The sequence below is a fragment of the Sparus aurata genome, chromosome 6 (genome assembly GCF_900880675.1).
Source record: "Sparus aurata chromosome 6, fSpaAur1.1, whole genome shotgun sequence".
Taxonomy (NCBI): domain Eukaryota; kingdom Metazoa; phylum Chordata; class Actinopteri; order Spariformes; family Sparidae; genus Sparus; species Sparus aurata.
In genome coordinates, this window is record NC_044192.1 from 14,948,459 (window position 1) to 14,976,062 (window position 27,604).

At 41.1% G+C, this 27,604-nt stretch overlaps 1 protein-coding gene across 10 annotated transcripts in view; it reads right to left on the bottom strand.

The window, feature by feature from the left end:
• arhgap9 (Rho GTPase activating protein 9) overlaps positions 1 to 27,604 on the bottom strand; it is a 54,880-nt gene that overhangs the window by 26,495 nt on the left and 781 nt on the right. For 7 of the 10 annotated variants that reach the window (XM_030419676.1, XM_030419677.1, XM_030419674.1 and 4 more), the window contains exons 2-7: positions 17,122 to 17,213; positions 10,658 to 10,999; positions 8,658 to 8,856; positions 8,119 to 8,513; positions 1,278 to 1,529; positions 384 to 473 (exon numbers count right to left, since the gene is read on the bottom strand). In XM_030419676.1, the coding sequence (XP_030275536.1) occupies positions 384 to 473; positions 1,278 to 1,529; positions 8,119 to 8,513; positions 8,658 to 8,856; positions 10,658 to 10,882 (1,161 nt within the window). In that variant the 5' untranslated portion in view covers positions 10,883 to 10,999; positions 17,122 to 17,213. The remainder of the gene's footprint in view (positions 1 to 383; positions 474 to 1,277; positions 1,530 to 8,118; positions 8,514 to 8,657; positions 8,857 to 10,657; positions 11,000 to 17,121; positions 17,214 to 27,604) is intronic. The other 3 variants (XM_030419670.1, XM_030419671.1, XM_030419672.1) reach the window with 2 other exon arrangements.

Genomic DNA, 27,604 nt, shown 5'->3' on the forward strand with positions numbered 1-27,604 from the left:
CATTAAGAGCTTATAGTAAAAGCAAAGTTTATTTTGTTCACTTCTGATAATAGTTGCTGCTCAGCATTGGGCACCTCTGGAGGAGAGAGTCAGGTGCAGAGCCGGACCTTCTGCAGGAAAAAACAACCGCAGTTACATTTATCTTTACTCCTATTTACCAACCTGACTGCAGCAGCGTTTATATACCATGCTGTACTGTTAATGAACTGTATTGCTCAGTACTGGAGCAGGAGGAAAATGTGGAGAGGGATAAAAGAGAGACAACCAGAGTCTCTGGTGAGGGCTAAGTTTAGTGACTGACCTGAATTTAAACACACAGACACACACATGCCCTCTTTTTTCCTTTTCTTTTTTTTGTTACTCTAGAAGTAAAGCTGTCCTACCCTTTGCATTGTTCCATTGCCAGCTTCAGGAAGTGGTAGTGACAGATGGTTGGTTTCCCTGGGTTGTGTCTGAGGTTGTACTGGATGGCCCTACCAGAGAAACAGAAAAAAAATATATAGATTGTGAAACAGGAAGGAAAGAAGTGAGACACAGTAATAGCTATCAACGACGACCTCACACATATCATGATGTTAAACACTGACATATTTAACAGGATCATGAATTTCTCTCATGCACTGTATTGCAAGTTTGTGTCTGTGAATAAAAAATACAATAAACTGTTTTGATCAATTAATCATTAGAGTCATTTTTCACGCTAAAATGTCAAACATTCACTGGTTCCAGCTTCTTAAATGATTTGCCTGGCTTTTCAATAGTAAATGAAGAGTCTTGGGTTTTTCTCAGTCTTATCATCTCCCAAAATGGCAACGTTTTTCTTTAAAGCTGTCTGTTTGTATCAGTGACCTTGCCTGCTCAGTGTGCGATATATTCCGCAGATATCCAAGTCTTAAGTTCAATGTGACCCTGTCCCAAAGTGAGAAAATTTAGAGTAGCTGCCACTCAAACTCATACGCGAGTCTCCCCACGTTCACTGGACTTCCAGCTGTGGAAGCCCGTCCTGTGATCACTGCGTGTGCAACCCTGTCTGCATCACCTCATGTAAGTAAAGAGGAAAGATGCGAGCCAGGCTTCCCTTCTTTGGGTCCTATGAAGTTGCTTGGCTGAAAAGGTCCCTTTAAGTGCTGATACTGTCAAACTATGTGGGAATAAAAATGAGCAGAGTCTTTTACTCCACGCCGTGACCCTCTTCTGTCCTCTCCTCTGAGACGAGAGGCTTTCATCCAGCTTTGAAACTGCCCACCTTTTCAGAGTTAAAGCAGCCATGTTGTTACCTTGGTGGGGGTGCGTCCACGGGCTCGACGAGGGGGTTTCCAGGACCTCTCCCTGGTAATGCTGTTGACATAGTAGTTTCTCCCTGTGGACGGGTCTAAATACTGCTCCCACAGGTCCAGGACTTGTACAGGTTGCTGATCCGAGCCCGGGGTTGGTGGGTCCGGCTGTGACAGACGTTTCTCTGGCTGCATTTCATTGTAAAGAGGGGAGTCCTGCCAGGAGAGTTGGGACAGATAGGACTCGGTTGGGACCTTGTAGGCACAGAGAGAGTAAAGTAGGGAAAAGAGAAAGAGGGAGGAAAGTGAGAGGAAAGAAAGTAGGGAAAGGCGGGGGGGTAAGGGTTAGGGTTACGACGAGGAGGAAAAGAAATAAGACTAAGACTTAGAAAAGACTTAAAAGCAGAACATGTGATATCTTCACTCCTGTTAATCAACCTGATTGCAGCAGCGATCTGAGGAAATGTACTTTAACCACATGAACAACATCAGAGAAAGGAGAGTGAGGAAAAAAGAGACAGAGTCGGAGTCTTACTGCAGGTGAGCGCTGTAGTTAAGTGATTGACCTGAATTCAAACACACGGACACACACACCCTCGGTGGATGACATGCTTCTCATCTTAGTAAAGTGATCTGGCTGTATGGGGTGAATAACACAAATAATCCTGTGGTCAAACTTGTTTTGTTGTCGGTGAACACACCAGTACACAACCACTATTGCAAATACAAATCTATCTCAGGCACACATGTTTACAGACATGGTCTCATTTTAGGTTTGATTCACGTTACTTTAAGCTGCATGCCGCGTCTTCCCCTCTCGCTCTCTGTCTTTCTAGCAACAGGTGACCAAATGAAACGCACCACCAGCTCGATTAAACTTCTGGATTTCTCTGGTTTTGTACACAACTCTACAAAATGTATAACAAAGGCAAAAACTGTTACACAACACATAAATTACACTGTTTCACTGGGTGACATAACTACAGAACTGTAGTTTCATTCTTATACATTTAATGAAATAATTGTTACTCTGCTAAAACACCACTGGGGTGCCAGTGGTTTTTTACAGCAGCAGGATAGTTTATGTCTTTGACTCCAATTAAACATCAGTGCCGAATCTCCATCATAATGAGGGAACATGTCACAGTGCACCTCAGCTGTACTTTTTATTAGTTTATGGACAAAAAAAATAGCTTCACGGCTACACTGATAACACAAAATAGTTTGAAAATGAATGAAAATCTCCAGCGTTGCCTTTTAATTGCCTATCATGTGTGTCTGTTGTTCTGTTTGTGCATCAGGATGCAAATGTATATGTGCTAATGTTACCATGTGGCTCTGTGCAACATCACGGGGCTCAAGGGTAGTACAGTAGGTGTTGCATGCTGTGGATACTGTGGAGTATAAGTCTAAATAAGTTTAGCTTATGTGAACAGGAATGTGTGTTGGGGATAAGGCCACGGAACAAATACCACAAGTTAAGTGGGAGACGGCAGCACTTTGAACAACAACAATCATCTCAGTGTAGAAAGAATTCACAAAGAGAAAGAAACAAATCCCCCCCGCCTCTTAACGTAGAATAACTAGTCAGACTTTGGATTAAGACAGAGCTTATAGAAATGTGTGCACTCGCCCAGAGAGAGAGAGAGAGGACTGAATCAACAGCTACAAGAGAGGACATCTACAAATCCACAGAAATTAATTGAAAAGATATGCATGGACGATCATCTTTCCACGAAATATGGCTGAGACATGATTCACTAGCTGATTGACCGGCTAGCTGGTTGATCCCTGTTGCATAACACATCGCTGTTTCAGATACCAACTGAGGAAAACACAGTGTGTGTGGATGTGAGGCACATGTGAAATGGGGTGTGACTTTAGTTTACTCCAGGGGGCAGTGATGAGTCTGCAGCTCACCTGCAGCTTCCTGTCTTACTGTTCTCTTCTGTTAACCTCAGCGGTTGAATCTAAACCAGGTGTCTCTCAACGGGGTCAGATCAGGCTACAGCAGGTCACAAATACGATATATATAAAAACACTTTCATGCCATTTTAAAACTAATAACTCATCTTGATTTGTAACTAAAAGACAGCACGCAGACTCACAGATTTTAGGGGGTGTGTACGACTTTAATTTTTCACTGATTTCCAAGGTCAGGAGGACTGAAACTGCCAAAATTAAATTAAAATAAGAACAATTCATTTAAATAAAAAAATTGAGACTGCATTAAAACATAACACAAGTGTCACTTCCTGGTGTACGACTGTTGCCAAGATAAAACACATTTCACTAAGATGGGGAGCTTGTTGGTAAATTTAGTTCAAGATTAACAAATCTGGTGATGAACACTTTATTAATGACATCATCACCCGTTTGAGGAAAAAATGAACACAATCATTTTGTCTTTTGTGCATATGAGTGTGTGTGTGTGTGTGTGTGTGTGTCAGCCATCATTTTTTAATCATTTTTCCAAAGAAAAGCTGACATCTTGTTCTTAACCGGTATTGACTTCTAATTCAGACACTTCCTCTTCCACCTCTTCTTCTTCTGCTTCTTCTTCTTCTTGTTTGATAGCCTCACTCTCATCAGAGCGATGGTCACGTACTTATTCACACTTGGCTGCATTTGTGACTCAAAACTTCACGAGACGTTCCGTCAACATGGGGGTGAGCAGTTAATGACTGAATTTACATTTTGGTTAGACTTATGCTTTAAATAATTTCAGATGAACTTTTTTTTTTTGTCTTTGAACTTTTTGCTCTGTTCCGAAAGAAATGTACAAGAAAAGTTAAGTCAGAATAAGTGAGATGAAAGTACTTTTTCCTACTTTAGTGTATCAATATTTCAAGACATTGAGCAGCATTGACTTCTATCTCTGACACTTCCTCCTCCACCTCTTCCTCTTCAGGTTTGATATTCTCATCCTTCTCAGAGCTGTGATCAAGTACTTATTCACCAGTGGTGGCATGTGTGACTACCACAAAATGCACAAGGAAGACAGAGAAGCTTAATTTACTATACAGAGATGCAAGAAACAGCCCAGTTCTGTTTCGATCTAGATATTTAGTCTAATAACGATAAATGTTTGGTCGCTGTGGCTGGGAAAAGTGGAATATATGAGAGAGAATAAATTGACGTGTGACTGTATTTGGACTTGAGAACTTTATATGTTATTTTCCTGTCACCGCGTTTTTGCTTGTTTCCATCAAGGTAGAAGAAGAGATGCTGCAGCTGTGGTGGCGTACATCTGTCTGTATGAGCTCAGGCTTATTCTGTACATCCATCTGTACATCCTGAATTTTGTTCAGTGTGATTATTGTTTATATTTGTCTGTATGTCCAGTAAGTGCCCTTGACCAAGATCACACAAGAGGTATAAAAAACAAATAAATAGACTAAGAGCGGTAAAAGGAATAAAGCGATAGACGTCGAAACCCAGTGAAATCCACAAGTTTACTCAAGGTGACGTCACACAGATTTTCATCAGCGATAGCGGCTGTTTAAAGGTGTGTTCATCACCAGCAACGCAAGTTTGATGCAGGATCATTTATATTCATTCATCCGCCTAAGACAGCGAGATTACTACACTGTAAGTTAGCCCTAAACTCGACAGCATGAATGAATTCAGCACTCACCGGAGACTTCTCCTCTCATCTCTGTAATGTTGATCGTGGAGTATAGCACATTTCCCCAGCTCGAGTCAGGAGAGGAAGTTTTGGACACATTTTTCTGTGAGTCAGGCTTCATCAGTGCTAAGGTCTCTGCTGCTCTTGTGGCTGAATGGAAGCAAACCCCTGAGGCCGGGTTAGAAAAATATTGTGGAAAAGACAAGCGGAGGCTGCAGCATGTTAGTCCCCGCACTGTTTTGTGTATTACTCATGGATATTATATTATGTAGGTGTCCACAGACTTTTGGCCATTTAGCGTGCTAACCAAATGAGGCAAACGAACTACCTTTTTGTAACTGTCTGTTCAAATCAAAAGGAACTTCGCCCTCATTTAATTCAGATTCATCATCGGTGTGGCTGACAGAAACGTATGACGGGAGAGTGTTTTCTGCATGAAACATGTTATGACCCGAATGTGGCTTCAATAATCCTGCTTAGCGGTATCAAGGGCTGCAATGAAGAATGTCCTCAGAGAGAGGGAGGGAGAGGGGGACAGATACAAAGGCAGACAGAGAGGAAGACAGAATGAGACAGAAAAAAAAAAAAGCTCTGTCATTTCCACTGAGATCACGGCTAACTGAAGTCGGAAGTAACCGGTGCATGTGTGGCTCAGTGGAAGCAGGGCTCTGCGTGCAGAGAGACGAGCTGTGGGAGCTTCCCTTCAGCTGAGGGACGGATAACCTTCAGGATTTCTCTTAACCGCAACGCCTTGTATAATCCCTCTCTGATGTAATACAGGGAGGCTCTGACGTCACGACAATGATAACTTGATTGCTGCTCTCGGAGGATTATTAAGGTCAAGTACAGACGTAGATAAAACACAACCTCTGCTGTCATGGCTCTACTCAGCTGTCCGCCGGGATCACCCGGAGGCTTTTAATCGGCTGCGTTACCACCTCATAACATCTCTGATTGAAGGAAGTAAACAATCTCAGTAATCAAGATCCGTAGTTCCTCTCCAGTCTATCATCTGTAAAAATGTGTTTCTCCAGTTTTAGCCCGCACAGTCACAAGGTTAAAAACCAGCATCCTTGTTGGAACTACGACCTGTAAATCCATCAGATTAGAGGTTTATGCCAATGAGAGGAACTCTAAATGTACCCTAATTCCACACTTCCTTTAACATCAGCAACATTTGGTGGATTTGTTTGACCTATTTTCATTCATTCACTATTCTTAACACGATTTAGGATGAGACAAAGTATCAAGTAACAGCTGAATCTGCACTTGACACTTGTGGTTTGGTCTCTTCTCATAGAATGGTCTGGTTATACCCGATATCACTCTGCTATAGGGGGGTGAAAAAAAAAAATCCTCTGGCTTGTTTGTATTTCTTGATTTTAGCATGCAGCGCTGGTGCCCGTTGCAAAACTGTGACGTGGGCGAACTTGCGGTGGAAAAATTTGCACATGAGGAGGCGAGTCCTGGCATTGAAACGGCTAAATCCCTGCACGGGAAAAGGTAACAGCGGCGAGCTTGTATAGGTTTTGTACCATTAGCCTAGCAGCCGAGTTAGGGTCAAATCAATTTGCCGTTTAGAGCGTGAAGGTTGCTAGCTCAGAGTTGTTGTGTCTGTTTCCCGCAGATAGTGGAAGGGAGGAGAATGGTGCCTGAAAGAGTCAGCCAGTCTACATCCGCTGAGTCAAACTATTCAATGACTAACTGCTGGATGTCAGGTGAAAATAGCCATACCTTTAAACTGGTATAACTTATTTAACAAAAGAAAGTTTGACTAAGGCTGTCTGTTTTGCTGCCTTGACCTTTTCGTGTACGTGATCTACTAAGCCTCATGACGATAGAAAGTCGGGTGAAGTTTCGGAGTCCACAAAACATTTCGGGAGCTTCGCAGCAGAACAGCATTGCAGCATTCTCCTTAACAACTGAAGTACACAGGGATTTAAAAACTACAGAATCTCATAAGGCATAATCCAAGTCTCCGGAAGCCCAGAGATCCCAAATTGATTTACACTCTGACGCACAATCGAGCTTGTGCACCAGTTTAGTCACTACAGTTAAGATTATGGTTTAACGAAGGGTGTAACTAATGTCTTTTTTAATCAATTTTGGATCTCTTGGCTTCTGGAGACCTGGATGAGCTATATGGAGCCTTTTATGTTTTTAAAAAATATTAAAATGTAACTCGACTTTACATCAACATGTGGGTACGCAGATGATGACTGAATCTTCACCTTTTTAGGGGATTTATCCTTTAACAAAATTCACATGAACTTTCTTTGCAAAAATGTTTAAAAAAAAATGTCAAGCTCAGTTTGTGCTCCGTTCCCAGAGAAATGTAGAAGATAAGCTGCAGAATAAGATAACTCAATCAGGTGCTTTTTCTTACTTTGCTGTTAATATATTAATTACTGCTAATGTTTAAATACAGCGAGCAGTGTTGACGTCTATATCAGACACTTCCTCATCCACCTCTTCTCCTTCGGGTTTAATATTCCCGTCCTCATCAGAGCTGTGATTGAGTACTTATTCACAGATGGTTGCATTGAGATTCTACAATAAAATAAGACGGAGAAACTTTATTTATAGACCTAAGTTATGAGAAATGGACCTGTCCTGTATCGATCAAGACATAGAGTACTGAAATTGTCTTCTTAGTCTAATAACTGCGCATTTTTAAAGTTTCGGTAAAGTGAGTCATGTGATGCGAGCGTGTGACTGTCGCTGGATGTGAGAATTTTATGTTTTTCTGTCCCCGCGTCTTTGATTGACAGGTTTGTTCTCCGTAGGCGGAAGGGTTCCACACAGAGGAAGAGATGCTGCAGGTGTCATGTGTGACTCATGCGTCTGCCGTCAATCATTATGTGCCGCCCACTTGTGAAAGGCATTCATTTCCAAAGAGCCGAAGCTTTAATCCAACGCAGCAAATTTAATTGAAATTGGTAATGTCATTGGTACATTTTTCCACCTGGATGTTATTTTCATTATGTTTGTCCATTATTCTTAACTCACCACCTTTGTGCTAGGGATTTGTTCTAGAGACAGATTCTGACATCAATCATCTCAAAGCAGGACGAAGTTCACTAACACAGCACTCCCAGTGGAATGAAACTGGGCAGAAAGATAAGAATAACATCCAGTCGTAAAAATACAGAGCAGGAATTTTCTTCACCAGATGTTTTAACTAACATCTGTCTGAGGTTTTAAGCGTCTTCCTACCTGTAGATGGTTGTTTTTGCCAGAAGTTCCCACCATGTCCCACTGGCTGCAAGACTTCTTGGGCATCCTGTGGTTGGCCCGGCTGCTGAAGCCCCCGCCCACCTCGTCGTACGGGTTCTCCACCATGTTTTCAGGCAGGTTGCTGGAGCTCTGGCTCCGGGTGATCATGGGAACCACCCTGGGGTTCCTTGGTAATGTTTGGGTCACGGAGGAGGCGGGGGACCCGGGAACCACGAGGTGGCTCGACGAGGAGGTGGAAGAGTTTGGGGTGAAGGTAAATCCAGAGAGGGGCAGGGTGGGGAAGCGGCCTCCACCTGTGTTGGTGTGGTTGTCCAGCCCGTGGAAGGCACTGTTGGAGTTGAGGTTTTCCATGGAGCGGTAGATGGGTTTGTTCACTGAGGGAGGAAGATAAAAAAAAAGCTGAGTTGAGTTTCAATTATGAATTTTAAGAGAGAATTAGAACAGATCAAAGATTTCTCCCCTACTACAGAGAACAAATGTTATGTTTAATTTCTCTCTGTCTTCCTCTCACAGTTTACCTTGACGCGGCTCATGATAGCTAGACGCTGATGGACTGGGAGAGAGCGACACCCTCGGCAGTGTCCTGAGGTTGGTGCTCAGCGAGGTGGACATGACCAGGCGCTGCGGCGAGGCCACTGGTGCGATGGGCACCTCTGTCACATATGTGGCGGGGACATACAGCGGCTTCGTTTTGCTGGCCGCCCCGATCCTCCGTACCTGTCAAAGAATGAAAAGATTTCGGAGTGCTTTTTGCTATTTTTTTTCTCCCACATAGATCCACTTAGTTCGACCGAGCGTCAGCCAGCACAGCTGAGACCTGGACAATGTGTGGGAATTTATTACGCTGCAGTTCCTGTGACATTGAACAGATGCGCTGACAAACCCACGACTTCTCCTCTGAAATACACAGTAAACATTCTTTACCACAAGACTTGCTTATGCCACTTTTTCTAACGTGTGTTTCTTAAGACTGATTTTTGCATGTATTTCAAAAAGCACCTTCACTTGTCATGTATTCAAATTCCTGGATAGCCAAAAACAGACATTACCATCTGATTATCTGATCTTGATCAATCAAATCCCATAAAAAAGGGCCGAAACCATGTGAGCCAACCCTCTCGATTTTCCTGTGAGACTCCCGTTTTTTCTATGCCCTCACCCATTTTCCTGCCCGGGGTCACAATTCTCCTCTATTTCTCATGATTTAAGGACAATTTTTCTCACTTGCTCCCCTTTCAGTTATCATAAGCTTTTCTGGTACTCAACAGCTGTACTGCTGCGCCTCGTCCTCCTCAGTAAGTGAGAGACGGACAGAGAAATGGAGAGGAGGGGGAATATTAAAAGACATTTCAGACACCCCGGAGAGAAGAATTCCTGTTTCTTACGTAATGTTTTAAAAGAAAGGGGCTGGGATGTGCCCCGTCAGTTTTTCTTTCATTCTCGAGAGTCGCACCGCATCAGTTCCCATCAAGAGGCTGACAATCATATGGCGGTGGAGAGGAAAGGCTCTCTAAAAGGCAGGGGTAAAACATGAATGAATGAATGAGAAGTGATAAATATCACTTTATGCCACAGATTTACACACGTTTACAATCAAGGGGAAATTATTCTGCAATGTTTTCTGACAATTACCAGTAAAAAATAACGTTGAATTTAGTTATTTGACATAAAAATGCTGTTGCATTTTACTCATTATTTTGTTATTTTTAGTATTTAAAAGCTACCAGAATGAAGGAAACAGTCCTTGAATTTGGTTTGAAATCCGCCCTGTTTCTGAAGTCTCAAGGTTGGCAAGTATGACTGAAACCAACATTGTATTAATTTGAACTATGTCCTGTGTAGATACAGCCTGATACAGCTTCTAACTCTATTTTTACCCACAATCTGTTAAAAAATAGAAGAGTGCACTCAGTAGAGCGGAGATCTTGATCACGCTACGGTCAAGATGACAAAGATAACAAAACAGTGATTTATTCATCTCATATCGTGCTCAGCTTTAGTGGACCAGAACCTTTCAGGTACTGAGTTAATCTGCAGCTGGCGATCAGTCGCAGCCCCGACTAGGATAATAAATAGAAATCACTGAGCCAGATCGTTGCATTACTTAACATGTTTCTTTATGAACACGGACACTGTGGTTTACCTTATGGCTATCCAACATGCATCATCCTACTGACCCAAATACTGGCTAAAGCACTAAATCCGCCACTTGAAATAGTCCCGAAAACTGCATTATTTATTCCTGTTTGACAGAAACTACAGTGCCCAGCTATTTTAAGGATTTACTTAGCTTTTTGTTCAGATGAAAGTACATACTTGTGACTGGCTTTTGAAAGATTTACATCTTCATTTGAGTCATATGGCCACAAACAGGGTAGGAGAAGTCAAAAAGTATAAAAACATGAATTATCGCATCAGAATTTTGGTCTTTTTTGTCAATAGAAAGCTGCAGATGATGCAGATGTTGACGTTTCCTGAAAAATACCCACAAACACACAAGACAAACTGCTCTTCTCACCTGCCACCAGTCACTGTTGGTCTTCTTCAGGAGAATAAACCGTTCGCCCTCCCTGATGCAGACCTGCCGTCCATCAGCCCCGCGGTAGTTATAGTCATACTGGGCCTCGAGGACCACCGTACCGCTGGGGACCCCACACACCGTCATCCCCCTGGAGGCTACCACAGGTGTCGCAGCAGGCTGTTGGTTGTGCCCCACAGAGCGCCGCCAAGTCCCAGACAACATGGCTCTTTACACAGTCCTTCAGCAAGCTTTACTGGAAGCATGCGGATGGCTGAAACTGGTGATACTGGTTGGGTTGGCACAGGACAGGTGAGACTGGAGCCAGGCCAGTGCCATGATCTGAAACACGCAGGTACAGAGCGAGAGAGGATGGATTAGTGGAGCTGTCAGAGAACAATGACAAAATGTCACCCGGCTGTGTGCAGGTTCAAAGGGTTCAGAGAGAACATGAATCCGTTTATTGCTAAAAATGGAAGTCTGGGTTAATCTGGATAAAATCACCAACATGTATGAAAACATTAGAAATATATCCAGTTTAGTTTTTCTCTGCGTCGTTTACCTTTGCGAAATATCTGTTTCAAGCTAAACGGCAAACATTCAGGGATACCAACTTCTTAAATTTTCTGCTGCCTCTACTTCACATCATTTTAAACTGAATATAATTTTGGACTTTCGTTTTCTGGTGGAGAGTTGAGAAGATATAATACCACTGTAATTTGCAAAGTGGTATCAATCTTCTCATGTAACGCTGACTCTCCACCAGGAGGCATATAAGAGTGTTTCCAAAATATCAGACTTATGCTTCAATCAATTAAATGAGATTCATTTTCGGATTATGCCTGTTTGCAACAGACCAAAAAAAAACCACACTGTTAGCGGAAAAGCTTTAAAGCTGTAACCACAGTGTTAAAACATAATCAATGGCATAATCACTGTTTTGTTTCCTTGTCCCTTTTTAGTACAAGGTGACAGCTCAGTTTGTACAAGGTACCGTTTTTGTTCAGATCGTATACAAATTTACATATATGTAAAAACATATATAATCATTATTGATCAACTTCTCAAAGGTATGTAAATGACAGTGGCAGGATATTTCACTGAAACAACAAACTTCACTGGGAATTTAATCATTATAAATTAGCCCAAGCACGTTGTTTCTACATTATTCATCTATATAAAAGCATCAGCATACATTTTGCGATAAATCTGTGATAGCCAAATAACAGCCAATAATATCAGCCAACCAACATATCTGTCAGGTTCTAACTGAAAAGACAATTATTGGTTCTTTCAAAAAAAATTTTGCACGATGACAGTTTTGATAGAAAAAACCTCAATAACGTGTATCTAATGACTAAGTGGGTGAAGGCAGGTATTAGAACAGGTAAAACAGTCTGGTGAGTTCAGAAAATATATTTTAACCCAGAAGAAGACAATTCTTATGCCATGTAGAAATATAACGGTATCCAAATTCTAATTTGATAAACAGTCTCATATCAAGGTAACAATATCTTACCTGTCCAATTATTGCTCCGGTATCAATGATTCTTCTGTCAGATTGCCGATAAAATAAACTAATTTAAATATGTGCTCCTGTGGCTCTGATGCAACTATACACAATGTCCCACCCACAACAATATCTGATTGGTAACACGTCACAATTAACAGCCTATAATAAACACAGTATAATCTGAACCAGTAACTAAATTTATTAAATGACTGTAGTGGAGAGGAAGTATAAGGTAACAGAGAATGGCAATACCTCAAAATTGTACTTTAAGTTTATTTCATCACTGGTTGTTCAAACCAGACACAAAGAGTTTCATTTTTACTGCAAATGAATACAGACCCCAAACATCCCTCCTCAGTCTCCTTGAATTCAAATATTAGATATCTGTATCAGCCCTGAAAAAGTCATGTCTGCCGACCCCTATTGTAAATGATTCAAATGTAAAATAAAACGAAAATTCCACTCGACTGACAGAGATGAGGATAAAATGTCCCCGCAGTTATTTGTACACCACCACAGTACACCACTCCTCTATTGTCCTTTCATGCTGGCAGGACTCACAGACACGTGTGAGTGAATAACTCATGCGTTCGGAGGATGCAGGGAGCGCAGCGTACCCAAAATAGAATCTGTCTCCGTCTCTCCACCTGAGCCAGCATCCCCAAGCTAAACCCCTGCTCTACCCAGCCAAGACCTGCTTACATAAGAGCACATCTAACTTTCCGCCAGACACATAGCAATACATACAGCCTCACACATTACGTACACACACCCACCCACACATGCACACACACATAGAAAAGGGAACATCCCTAGGCACCTAGCAACAGGGCTTCAGTCACAGTCAGGCCCAACCCATCTCGGTCTGGGTGAGAACAGGAGAGGCAGCAAACAGGAGAGATCCCCGGAAAAATTAACAGAGACGACAAAAAAAATGTAAAAAATAAAAATAACAAAAGGTATACACCAAAAAAGGGTGCAAAAAGAGCAGAGAGTCAGGACTAATTCGAGAGAAAAAAGGAGAAAGTAAGACATGACACTGGATAGAGCTGTGAGCCATGTGAAGGCGAGGAAAGTGAGGATGGGGGTTGGCTGGCTGAACCTTGATAATCCTACTGTTATTAAAGCACAGGAATGAATCGTTGACCCCCACAGCTGCAGAGAATTACAGTAAAATCCCTCCATACCAGCATATGGGACTGCCCCCCCTGCCTGTGTGGCTAGCTAGGTAGCTAACGCAGGCAGGACGCTCACAGAGGAGCATTTTCAAGGCACAAAATGTAATGAATTAGAATAAATGCCACTACACATAGACTGACAACAGCTGAGACATCTTCAGTCATATTACACGAGCAGACGCAACTGGCTTAGGTTGTGAGGTAATGGCATCTAGGGCGACAATGATTTATTATGTTCATTTTAATTTGGTGATTATTTTTTCAATTCATCGATTAGTTGTTGGTCTATGGAACGTCAGAAAACTTTGAAAAATGTCAGTCAGCGTTTCCCAAAGCCCAAGAGGACGTCCTTCAATGGCATATTTTGTCCACAACCATAAGAAACCAGAAAATACTCACATTTAAAAAGATGAAACCATATAAGTTTCACATTTTAAAGATAATTACACCAATTAATGATGATCCAAACAGCTGGCAGAGGGAAGGAGGTAGAGCTGGTTGCCACATAATCACAAGGTCCATGTTACAATTCCCCGGCTCTCCCAGATGCACGTTGACGTATCCTCGAGCAAGATACTAAACCCTTGATTGGCACCTTGCAGTGTGTCAATGGGTGAATGTGACACAAGTTGCTACAGAAGTCATAGCCATTTACTTGTATTATAATTTGGACAAATATCCCAAAAATTGGAAAACAAAAAGGGAACTTGGTCTCATTGTTACTAAGCAAATCAGAAATTCTTTCCACGTAAGTGTATCTATTGCATTCCTTGATGCACTGAATGTACTTTGTACTACTCGGGGGTCTCCCAGTCAAAACCAAATGAAAGACGTAAGTGACGGATCAAGTTAAACAATGAAGACTATCTATCTGACCAGGCAGAAGTGTTCATGGATGAGGGGATGTTTGAAAGTTTCATTCACATTACATTTATTCACGTTTTGCTGACTTCCTTTCTCACTCTCTAATGTTTCCCCGAAACTAGCAGGTTTGGGGATATTGACAGGCAACCAAATAAACACGCTCAACTAAAAAATATCCCCCTTGTCCATTGCCTCCATGACACCTTAATTGAAAAATGGGCACACTTCAAGCTTAACCAGAACTGCCATTTTCCATTGTAATAGAACGCTATTCTCCTTTTTTAAGAGGAAGTTTCATTCATTCATTTATGAAGATCTGTGTTAGCAGCTATTTCAAGTGGACACTACTAACAGTTAACTAATGCTTCAAAAGTCTTGAAAGTGCCACTAGATAGTTTGTTACTTAGGCTTCAATTTCTAAGAAGCAATATGTTGTTTTTTTCCCAAAGCACACTTAAAGCGTCAATTGGAGTTGCTTTCCTTGAACTTTTGTACCAAAGAAAGTGTTTAAATGAAAGTCAAGAAGTTTTAAGTTTAGCCTTTTGGTGTGCAGCAAGCCTTCTTCATTTATGGAAATGCCCCAACTCTTTGTCTTCACACGCAGACGGCGGCAAAAGTCAGAGGTACGAGGCGAGCGAGCAAACAGGAAACTGCAAAGACACATCAAGGTTACACCACAGTTTGGGTCATATCCTCTCTATCTTACCATTTGTTTTTCCTTTTGTGAAACATCGTCGGCAGTCTAGTTACAGCCTGTAGGTGCTGACAAGCCCATACAGTCTGCTGTGCAGCATTTAAACACAGCAAGTGATGCTGAGTTGCTCTGACTACTGGGCAGCTGTGTGAGTAGCATTAATTACTGCCAAGCCGAGCCTTGAAGCAGAGAGTCGTAGTTGTTTTTGAAAGCCCTGTTGCGTGGTTTCAGCAAAAGTGTAATTGATATTTAAGATGGGCAGGGAGGAATTACATCACACCCTGGGTTTAATGAAAGGCCAAAAACATTCAGCAGTGCCCGATTCATACAACCTGGCTACGATAACATTCAGCAGTGCCCGATTCATACAACCTGGCTACGATTTTTATCAAGCCCGCACACACAGGAAGAGCTCTCTTGATACTGCCACACACCTGTTTGTCTTTTCCTGTCTGTCTTCACTGCCTCAAAACAACTTTTAAAAAGAGAAAGCAAAAATCGTTAGTGTTTGGTTTCACCTAACTTAAAGGGCCAGTTCACCTTAAAATCAAAACTACACAATCTCCCTCTTACCTTTATCCATCTAGATAATTTTTGGTGTGAGCAGGCCAGTTTGGAGATATCTGCTATAGAGATTATCTGCCTTCTCTAGATATAAAGTCACTAGATGGCACTCGGCTTAAAGCACCCCAAAAAATTCATTTGACAGCAATGTCTCTTTCCAGAAATCATGACCCGCTTACTCAAGATAATTCATAAACCTTGTTGTGAGCGGTTTCATGTAGAAGCAATTTTCTTTCTTTCTATTCTAAAAACATCCTCTGACTGTATCGCGGCACCATGCCCCTCTTGGCGTCCTCCTTAGCTGAACTGCAACGCTAGCTCGTCTCTCGTACATGAGTGGACGCACGCTTCAGATTTCTATGAAAAGATAGAAGGCATCTGTACTGTTTGTTAATAACAACAGTATTTAGGTTTAATTCACTGCTGGAGGAGGGGGGACTATGTGGGCATTGCATCAGAGGAGAGCGAAGTATTTGCAAAAGATTATTACTGAAACAATTGCAAATATTCTATATTGTTATGCATCAATTTATATAAAAATACTTTTCGACAATACTACACAGTCTTCGTCCTTATCCTCAGGTATGCAAACACTACAGGCAAGAAACGCTTTTAAAATGAAAAGAATGATTGGTTATCTTGAAGCAGGTAATTATCGGCTGAAACGGATCCATGTCAAGCTTTCCTAGGAGAAGTCAGCCATCTCTAATAGGCTGATATCTAAAATTTGGCAAATCAAACAAAAAACAATCCAGATGGATAAAAGCACATCAAGTAAGAGGAAAAATGTGTTTTTTTGTGTGCGTGTTTTTCCTTTTATGGTGGACTGTCCCTTTAACATTTGTTGCGTTAGGGCTAAAATAGACACAGTTGCTGCACACCTCAATTCAGGTTTTATCAGGTCATGTGCTCATTAGGCCGTAATAGCTGAGTTTTAGTCCCTGGTGGTATTATTTCAGATTTAAGGCACTTTACAGTAACAATGCTCCCAAAGGGAAGAAAGACAGGGGAAGTCAGGAATGCGGTTGGCCTTTCTTTGCTTGATTGACTCACACCAGAAACCAAAAAGGCTATTTTAAGTAATTCATTTTGCTACAGATAGTAAACCTGACTTCAACACCAGTGGCTAGACATTTAAAAGAACAAATTACATTCATAACAATAAAGAATCTACAAAAGGGAAAAAAATGAGGGAAAATGAGGCCAGTCTTTCTATTTGCAGGTCAGATGGAAGTGGAAAGTGGAAAGGGCAATGGCGTCACAAATCCAAACATACAGAGAGGCCCATATGGTGTCAGAGACGGACACAGGCACCCTGCAAAGGCTGTTGAGAGGCAATCACAGTGTGTGCCAGGGGCTGGGGGCACAGGGCTTATGGTGTGGTATCAACAACACAAATGGAGCGATGAGGCAGAAAACATGCAGGGAAGGAATGAGGGAAAAAACACGGATGGAAAGATGAGAGCAAACTTTCAAAAACACAGAGGACGAAAATCCGAGTGTTATTCATCTGTCCGCCTTCGCCTGAGTGCTTTTTCACCGCGGCACGGACTGAGTGCGCACGCAAGTCGGACCAAGCTGAAGACACGGAGAGAGTGCCCAATTTGTGCATGCATGCGAGAGAGACGGCGAGAGAACAAGGGCGACTCACCATGGTCCTGAAGTGTGAGCGTCTCTGTGTCAACAAGGTCACCACCAGCTCACTCTGCAGACAGGTTCATCCGTGCAACGCAGACGATTAACCTTAAAAGTCAAAAATATTTACATGAGAAAATGTGTTTTTAACCAGAAGAGTTGAGACTTCTGGCCTGGCAAAGATTAGAGAGCAAACACAAAGGTGAGGGAGCAAACCGCCGAAACTGACAAAAGCCAGAAACTCCCTCCTGCAGAAAAACACAAACAATCTCTCTCGTGCACAGACGGTTAATCCAATGCACCAAAGTGATCCTGCCTCCACTCATTGAACCCCCGCTGACCCTTCCTTCCCCGATTTAGCCAGCGTTTTGCCCGAGAGATAAAAACAAGGGAAGTGACAGAGAGAGAGCGTCAGCTGGCCGTTAACCATTCATGCAAATAAACCATGTTTGAACTTGAGAGAGGATCATGGGAGAAACAGACGGAGAGAGAACCAAACAAAAGCAACCAGCAGCCCAGTTAATTGATTGAGTTATTGATCCATACACATAGCAGACAGGTCAACAGTGTCACTGGACGTCAGAGATCAACCACACAGTTGAGCATGTCCACCAAATGGATGTCAGCAGCGAAGCAGGGGACATTATGTTCATCCAGATCATCTCAGGATCAGCCCGGCCACTTTTTCTCCTCCAAGAGAGGAAATAAAATGTTTACAGTTTGCATATTCCTGTAACTACTTTGTTGTTTGTCATGTTTTGAGGTTGGCATCTTCTCGTCAGGAAAGCTGAAGAGATCTGCATGCACGACTTGTTACATTATGTTACGTATGTGTAACGAGCCGGGCACACACAGTATCATCCTGTCATTAACTCTGTGTGCGAGGGGTGATGGGCTGCGTTTCACCGATCTACACACTCAAAACAAGTAACTAGGAGGACTAAGAGTCAAAGCACAGGGACAGAGGCAGCAACTGTGATTAGGACCTGAGACAACAAACTATTAACCTGTATTCATTTAAAATGTGACATGTCAAGGCCTTGCACACAGTTAATTAAGGGTTTCTGTTCTGACACTGTCAGTGGCAAAAATATTCACAGTGGGACAAACATTATGACTAACGTTACAGTGCACAGCAGCGGCTATGAATAAACAATCAGCCTTCCTGCTGCAGCCAGGCCGTCTGGTGTCACCCACTCCAAACGCGTCCCGTGCCAGGCTTTGCTCAAGGTTCACAGTGATAAATATTGAAACCCATTTCCGCCAGTTAAAGAAAAGGATACGATGAAAACTAAGCCTGATGAAAACTATTACCATGTTAAGTGATCATGGGATAAAAGGTAGAAATTGTGAGATTAAAAAGTCAAGATTATTATGACTTCATGAACTAATTGTTATGAGATGGGAAGTCAAAATCATGAAATACAAATAGAAAATCGTGAGATAAAAAGTTATGCGATAAAGTAGAAATGATGAGATAAAATGTCCACATTAAACTCATAACTTTGACTTTTCTACTCATAATTACAAGTTTTTGTCTCATAATTCAGACTTCTTTAGCTCATAATTTCTTCATTTATCTCATTTAAACTCATCATTACCATGGGCTTTCATAGTAAGGATCATATCAGGGCATAAATAAGTCATGAGTGCATGAGAGAGAAGTCAGGCTCGTGTTTTTAATAACAAGATTTATCTCATTTCTTTTTAATGCCGTAGTCTTTGTAAATGAATGTTTTTCTCCCAGTTTAAAGCTCATTGGTCAGTAACTAGTAAGTAGGAAGGCAGCAAAACATCCTTTCATTTTTAGGAAAAGTTAAAAAGGTAAAAGTTAATATCAACCGTGTACGTGCACATCAGTCTCAGGTGCGCTCCGGTATTTAAAATGGTCCTACATCCTTGCTGGAGAAGTTTAAATCCAATGTTTAACAGACCAGACAGACTTGTAAAAGCAAACGCATTCAACGTTTTTAGTTGAATCAACAATCCTGACAGGCCGTTGGATTAAACGCCTCGGGGATTATAGGCCCTCCTGGTGGGTTTAAATGTTTTAGTCACCATTTTCCAAAGCATACATCAATTTTTAGATTCAATTCCCAACTACATGCAGTTCACCTCTTGCCACATAGCCTAGTTGACAGTTTATGTTCCTGCAAACTACTTATACGTTCACGTTGGTAAGTCTCATACGTGCCATTTCTATGACAGCTGTCATATCATATCGACATTATTGTACACGTATATGACCTGACATTCATATCAGGAGGTGGATGGGATGGTGGCGGAGTTACAGGCAACAAGGCTGGCAGGTCACTCTCTGCAGGATGAGAAATGTGAAACCAGTTGATACTTTTTTAAAGAAGACCTGGAGACAATGTCCATCTGTGTTTGTGGCAACGAAATCCTTTGCATGCTTTGTAGAAGACCGTGGAAATCTTGTGCAGTGTTTGTGGTGACCAAAGCAGGTACTTTAAGCCAAAACACAATCTTTTCCTAACCCTAACCAAGGGCATAATCGCAACATTGTCACAAGATTAAATTGAAAATATAATTTAAAGAAACATAAAGTCGCAACATAAGGGGAAATTAAGTGTCAACATAGCTTTTGTTTGGAGAAAGGTACATTGTCAACACTTATTCTGGTGATGGGGTCGAGCCACAGTGGTAAAGAAATCAACCTGATGCTTGCTTGAGATCGATAATCCATCATAGTGAACATTCAGCGGCTTAAAAGCTTAGATAACCTCTTACGGCACGTTTAAATACTCTGCTTATGAATTATGATGTTTAACCACTGTACACACGGTGTCTCCTACTTTACTCATACTTTAATAATCATTTGTTTGTGTGCTGGAGGTTTCAGGTTTTCTCATCACACACAAAGTTGCGCCTGCCTACATGCACACTTTCAAATATTTAGATATGAGATAAGAACAGGGAAACAGACCTTTAGTCTGTCTGAGAGCTTTAACTCTGAACAGTGAAGTCTAAACACCCATCAGTTTTATTTTTTAGGGCAGGGAGACTTAAATCTTTTTGTTCAAAGGACCATTATATTGACACGGCAGCACGGTCGCAAGCAACTTTCTTTGTTTGTGTTATTCAGGGGCACACTGAGATCTGCGGGAGGCATAAAAACATATGGCGCACACTGGAAAAAGTGGTACAAACAATATGCAGTTAATTGGCTATGTCATGCGTGTGAAACCACCTGAGGATATATTACCATGGCACCATTGAAAACACCCCGAAGCTGGAGGGCAGAGAGAGACAATAAATGCAAATTACTAATGTAATAATTTATATGGTGGAGGGACGAAACCTGCAGATAGTGTTTGAGAGCAATTCCAGAGCTGCTTCGGGACGACGAGCAGCTCAGCTGACGCCAGAGGAGAACAGCGAGATGCTGCGATGTTGCAAGATGAGCCGCTAAATGACATGCTCATCTCCAACAGAGATGGTTGAAGATCGCCAGAGTTCATCAAACTTCAGCATACGGCAGGACAGGAGAAGGAGCGAGGGGTTGTTGGGGGAAAGTTTGGTGTCATATCATATCCATATTCATTCCATACGTTTGAAGTTGAAAGAGGGCGGCTTTAATAATCATGGCTACATGGTCTTCAAAGAGAGATGAGACATGGGGAAGAGGAGTATAGAGTGAATGAGGAACTTCAAAGGGTTTTTGCGTGCACTCCCACATCCGTATACACACAGCAAACACACACACACACACACATACACGCTCATTCGAAACGTAGACTGTACTGTATTTACATATGAATGTCTATAACCAAAGGCTTCGCAGGAAAAAGAGAAAGAAGAACAAGTTGCTCCACAGGATGCGCACTGCTCAGTGACTTTGCCCAACACGAAAACAAGTAAAAAGTGTGACACTTGAAGTTTGTACAGGCCTGCTGATTTAATATCTGTGTCAGCCAAACAGCTGCTACGTGACACGAGCCATGCTGCCTGCGCACGGTCTCTGTAGTGTTAGTGCAAACAAGCATTCAGCAGTTCGTCTGCTCAACTGTTTTGAGTCCTAGCTTGAAGCCGGGCTGCGTGAGGTGAGACGTTGCATCATGCATCATACATTATGGGTAAAAGGAGTTGTAACAGGGCAGTTCATCTTAGAATGAGCGCAGGAGTGCTTTGAAATTCTCCTAAAAATCAATGCTAAACCAAACCAGGACTTACAAGACTTTATCTAAACTACACCTGAAACAGATTAAATGATCACAAAGTGTGAGCTTAAACTCTGACGACTGAAGACCTTTAACATTTAATACTTACTTTTAGAAATCAACAACGTTAGTGTGAATGCGGCAACTAGAACTTAAAAATTTTCTTCAGCCCAGATTCATTTTGTTTGTTTGCTCTATGTCTCTCTTCATGCTTCATCACTGAAGGTGAGAGACTCCCTCAGTTTATTCCCTTCAGTTTAAGTGTTAAATAAAAGATTTTACTATATGGGCTCTGGGACACCGTAAAACCATTGTTGGTAAATACAGTTTGTCTATGCATGATTACATTTTGTTTTTACTTGTTTCAACAGCCCCGAAGTTTTACATACTTCAAAATCGTTTGATACATATTCCATCCTTAGATGGTCAAGTCAGACTGGAGCCCAACACATACTGGCGAACTGTATATGTTGTTTGATACGCGCTGTTGTGAGAGTTAGAGATTTTAATGCAGAAAAAGGGTTTAGGGGTCATTTTTAATGATCAAATTCCTGTTGAAGTTCACTCTCAGCCGGCCTCTGTTACATAACTTTGTCACAAGTGTCTGATTAAAAACAAGTTTGTGTAGATCGGCCGATATATCGACATCGGACTTGTTTACTCCCCAATATCTGTGTCAGTATCAACCACAAAAATCAAACATCGGTCAGGCTCTAAGTCAGACAACCAACAAACTCCACAAAACCTAAATAAAGAAATATAAATCACTCTCCTGATATCAACTGATAAACAATTAGCCTGAAAATCAGTCCACTCTCAGCTTGCAGTTCTACTGAGGACAGCCATGTGAAGGAGCGTTCACTTTGTCTACTGGTGAACAGTGAAAACTACTAGTGCTGATGTCTCTCTCTCCATATGAGACACATGCCTCAAGCCAAAACAGCCTTTCATCCTCCCATAGCCATGAATTATTGATGATCAGACCAGAGAGAGACACTGAAACACACACTATGTTTCCCACTGTGGCGGCTGGCTGCCTGCACGGACATGCGTATGAACACACGCCTGTGCGTGTGTGTGTTGTGTGTGTGTGTATGACTAAACAGGTGGGCTGGATTCCGTCAGTGATTAGCTGTGTAAATTGTCGGAGAGAACCAATCAAAAAGAAGATGATGACAGTAAAGCAGCCATTGGCTCTACTATCATCATGACAACAACCTCAGTGACCAACTACCATCTCCAGTGTCTCCGGCATGCGTGCTATTTGTTTCTTGTTGCACATAACAACATCTCATATGTGTGATGCCATCATTTCAAGCGTGTGCTGACGCAACGCTCGTGTTTACAATGAACCCTGCAGCCTGCATCGACACATAGCAAAACTTCTTCACAGAGTTCACTTGTATAATATTCAACTTTGCATTTCCCCCCAGTTCAATACAAACAACAACCAGACGGACCAGTTAGGGAAATGGGTGCAGTATTCCTTAGGGGCCATTTTAAACACTTGAAAGGAATTAATTCAAGCATCACATTTTTAATTAGCTTGTGCATTTCATGTGGAAAAAAATGGATGGCGAAAAACACACTGCTGGTATACACGTAGTTAAATCATAATAAGCTTAATTCAGCAAAAGAAATCAGCTTAAGGAAAATGCCTCCACAAAGAGCAGCTTTTGTTATGTGTGAGAAACACAACATAACATATCTGTGTCAATTTATTATATCACTTTTGAAATGCTACTGAGGTATAAAACATACACTACAGACAGTTAAATCAAATGTTGGTGCTCCTCATTATTTGTATAAATATTCCAAGAAAAGAAATAAGGCTGCAATGTAGAATTCTTTCTGTTATTGATTCATTTGTCAAATACCTTTTTTAAATAATTGATTCATTGTTTACTAAATAGCGTCAGAGAAAGGTGAAATTTATCGCAGTGATTTCCAAGAGTCCAGATTTATCTGATAAATGGTCTTAAAGGTATGAAAGTCAATTCTGGAGAAAGACAGATGAATGTTGGTAAGTAACGACCTGGGAATACGACTCCACAATCAACTGTCTTCCATCCAGAATTGCCTGATGTCCATATGTTCCACTTACAATGACATAAGATCTGCAATTACAAGATTGACAGTGCTTTTTTATACTATAACATTCATATTTGAATTACATACATAATGGTGAACTGTAATGTTTTATATCAACACGTATGGCCGCAGCATGTAATTAAATTCAACATATGGATATTTTTCTTATATGCACACGCACAACTGTTACTATGGGTATTTCATACATGTTATAAACCTATATCTTCTGATAATCACGATAATCACCAGTAATGTGGATATAATGACTTAGTGTTTAAAGGCAGGTGATGGAAAAAGTAAGTCTGGTAAGTTGAAAACATTTTATAACTTTAATGTAATGCAGCCTTTAAAAACACAATAATGGTATGATAGTAATATATTACCCAGCCCCTCTAATAGGAATGATTCAATATCCTTGGATTTGTGTCCTTCTTGCTGCACTTAAAAAAGGTAAAACTGCCCCGGAGCGCTGTAGAGATGCCCAGCCACATCGATTTATTTAGCTTTTTTCCAAGACTGTAACATACTATAAGAATATGAAGTTGCCTGGATATGGATTTTGCAGTGCATTGATTTTTGTCAGCAGCAGTCAAACAGAATAAGAAGTGTAATGCATTTGTGATGCAAAAGTAAATTAACAATAATCACGCTTTACTCACGTAGAAGGTGATGATGTTGCTAATATCCACAGGTTAGGTATCAGTCTTTGGCAAACAAACAAGGTATTCCTCTCCCACCATACACACACAATATATTTCAACTGAAGAAAATAAAAAGTCAGGAATAATCTCTGGTGAATAACAAAATAAACCTTCACTCTCTGCCTGGGCTCATGGGTTTGTTGCTGAGCCTGTGGGAATGTGCGGTACATTGATGTTTCTAATGAAGAGTGCTGAGCTCCATTGATCCACCAGGGATGAGAGTGAGCTGTCAAAAGCGATCCGGCAAGTCAAAGACCCACTTTCAGCCCTGTGCAGCTGAAGTGAGCACGATACTGTTGGGGCACAAGGAAGAGAAGTGAAACCTCCCAAGGCAAAGGCTGTGGAAAAGAGGCACACACGCAGACACAACTTTGATACCTTTACGGGGTTAAAGGGGTTATTTGTTCAATAAAGTAACATTACACTAATAACAATAAGTGGTTAGGATGTGTCAGACTTCAATGAAGTGTTTACCCACGATGCCTTCAGGTCTATTTGGTGCATGTGGTTTTCCAAGAACAACTTTCCTTCAATTTATTCTTGAAGTTACTGGATATGTGTATGCAGACTAGAGCTGCAATGATTATTTTCATGATAATTATTGGACAAATCTATGAATCTACAACATGTCAAAGACATTTGGCACATGAGCCAAAGGTGATGTCTTCAAAAGTCATTTTTTGCCCTACCAGGAGTCCAAAACCCAATGATACCCAGTTAACATTATATGATGAAGAAATCAGGGCTTGGACTTGGAGTTTGAGCATGTGCAACATTTTTTCAGTACCTCTGCTTGAAAGATGATGATAGTTGCTGATATTTCTGTCGATTAATAGTTTCAGCTCTAATACAAACTTGGTTTAATTTATGTGATACTGCATGAAGCAGCGTGGCCAGAAGGACTGCAACAAATGATTATGTTCACTGTCAATTATTGTCTTGATTAATCAACTGGCGACAAATGTCGATCAGAGTTTCAAAAAAGTGACTTCTTCGAATGTCTTGTTTTGCCCACAACACAAAGATATTCAGTTAACTGTCGTAGAGGAGTAATGAAAGCAGAATAAATTCTAATTTAGAAAGCTGGAATCAAAGATTTTCAACCTTAAAAATAAATTAACTCAAATTGACTTCAAAATCTTTTGCCAAACAATTTACATTAAATCAATAATAATCAATTCATTGTTGATGCTCTAGTAGCCAGGTATCAAATGGAAGTGGTGTTTCAGCCCTTTCTGACAATGACATACACCATCTTCTCAATTTGCTGCCGAACAGATGCATTATACAATACAGTGAAGCTACAAATCATTGCACAAATAATAATAGCATGCAGGATTAATGTGGATTAAAACAGAGCACAGATGTGAACGTTTGTTGGAGCTATTGTACTGTTTACATATAGACAATACAGTATAGTGAGTAAATAAGAGACCCTGTTCATTCAGATTAGGGCGGCGCAATTAATCAAACACAGACCAGTGTGATATCCAAACTGTGTACTGTGTAAAGGTTAAATGTGTGACAAAACATCATTATAATGAAGTATCACATGATTTGGGAGGTGTTTTCATAGATGTATGGATGTGTTTATGTGTACAACATATGAATATGTCATGAAATATACATTTGCTGTAATAACTTTTATCACACTTGCACAGTATTGTAATATTACCAGAGAAATTTCAGAGTAACCAAGAACAACACAACATGAAAAACTACAGCCGCTAAAGTGACAACACTGTTGAATCACCACCCTAAAACTGTTTAAACATACACTCAACAGTATAAACTTAGAGAGTTGTAAGAATTAACCTGGAAACTGTGAGTACATACTGATATTCTTGATACATTATCAATAAGAATGCATGCGTTTTCAATGTACTCTCATGTTTATGTAATTTATTCAGCCTTCCACTTGCTCTCGAAAGTAAGCCACCTGACCTTTTTGGGTTGTGTGGGGTTTTTTGTGACACAGAAATGGGGTCACAGGGTTGAAAAGGTTGACAAACTCGAGTTAGAGCTGATTCCATTGACGAGGTAATCAACCACAGCACCTCTCAACAGACCAATGTCGTCTAAAAAGACAGACCAGTAAAAAGAAAATTCCAAGAAAACAAATGTCTATAAAACTGCCTGCAGAGAATCCATTGTGTTATGGCTGTCAAATGAAGTTACAATGATTAGCTGCTGGTCCAAAGACAACCACTTGACAACTATTTTCATTACAGAATCGTTTCAGTCATTTTTCAAGCAAAAATGTCAAACATTGGCGGTTCCATCTTCTTAGATGTTAGGATTTGCTGCTTTTCTTTGTCATTTCTGACAGTAAAAGAAGTATCTTTGGATTTTGGAGTGTTGATTTGACAAAAGAATTAATGTGAAGACATCCCCTTGGGCCTTTTTGATCAGCATTTTGCCCATTTTTGACATTTTACACATTAAATGATTTAATAGAATTGTTAGTTGCCTTCCTACTGTCACCTGACACAAACCAGATGAGGTTTTGCTTCACTTCGTGGTCTGCTACTGTATAATTTTGCTCCACAGCCGATGCATGCGAGCAGACACACTCTGTCTCTCATACTTTTGAGAAAGAAAATAAAAAAAGGAGATATATAATTTGCTCAAAAATCCCAAAGCAGCACAATAATCTGACTGGGAACACACCACGATGTGAAACACTTCAGTCTCTCAATCTGCCTTTGACACTTCATCCACGACAGTGAAGCACACAAGCAATTAGAGGGAACTTGTAACCCCTCTGCTAATACTGCACATGGTACGGGGCACTTTTAATCAGTCAGTGTTGCAACTGGGGAATAATCTCTCAAGCCTGTGTCGTCACAGGCTGGCGAAAAGGGGAGCAAATCTCCTGCTTTGCATGGACTTAAGAAAGATTATGAAACAACAAAAATGCAATGCGTCAGTCAAGCCGTTTCCATCACACCATGTGGTTAACCCGTCCATGTACTCTCTGTGAAGCACATACACGGCTACAACTTGCAGTAGCATGCAAATATATTTCCGCATGAAACAAGGTCTGTCATATGTAAAGTGTTGAGATTAGCAATTCTTATCAGTGTGACATCTGATGGCTGGGAAATGGAGATGACCAGAAATGGGGCCATGGAACCAGCAGAACTGTACTGATGGCATATGTGAGAACGCATCATCGCCTCAAAGATTAGCAATACAAAAAGTGTATTAGGTGTCAAAACGTAAGAGTATACAGGGAGGGGCTATACAGGAAACTTTAAAACGTGGTTTTGGGTGTATGGTGAGTCTACAGAGTTGGCAACTTGTGGTTCTCTTGCCGTGGTCGTAACAATACATTGCCAGCTACATGTGGTTTTGACACTATGGTGTGGAAAAATAAGGTGTTTTGGAAAAAGTAGAAAGTTATTTTAGTAACAGCAAAATGTATGTATGAACTTTTTGTGGAGGTGAGACTTACTGTATGTTGCTAAACATTAGATGTGCACCATTGGATGACAACTTTTCTTTGCTTTGCACAAACTTTACA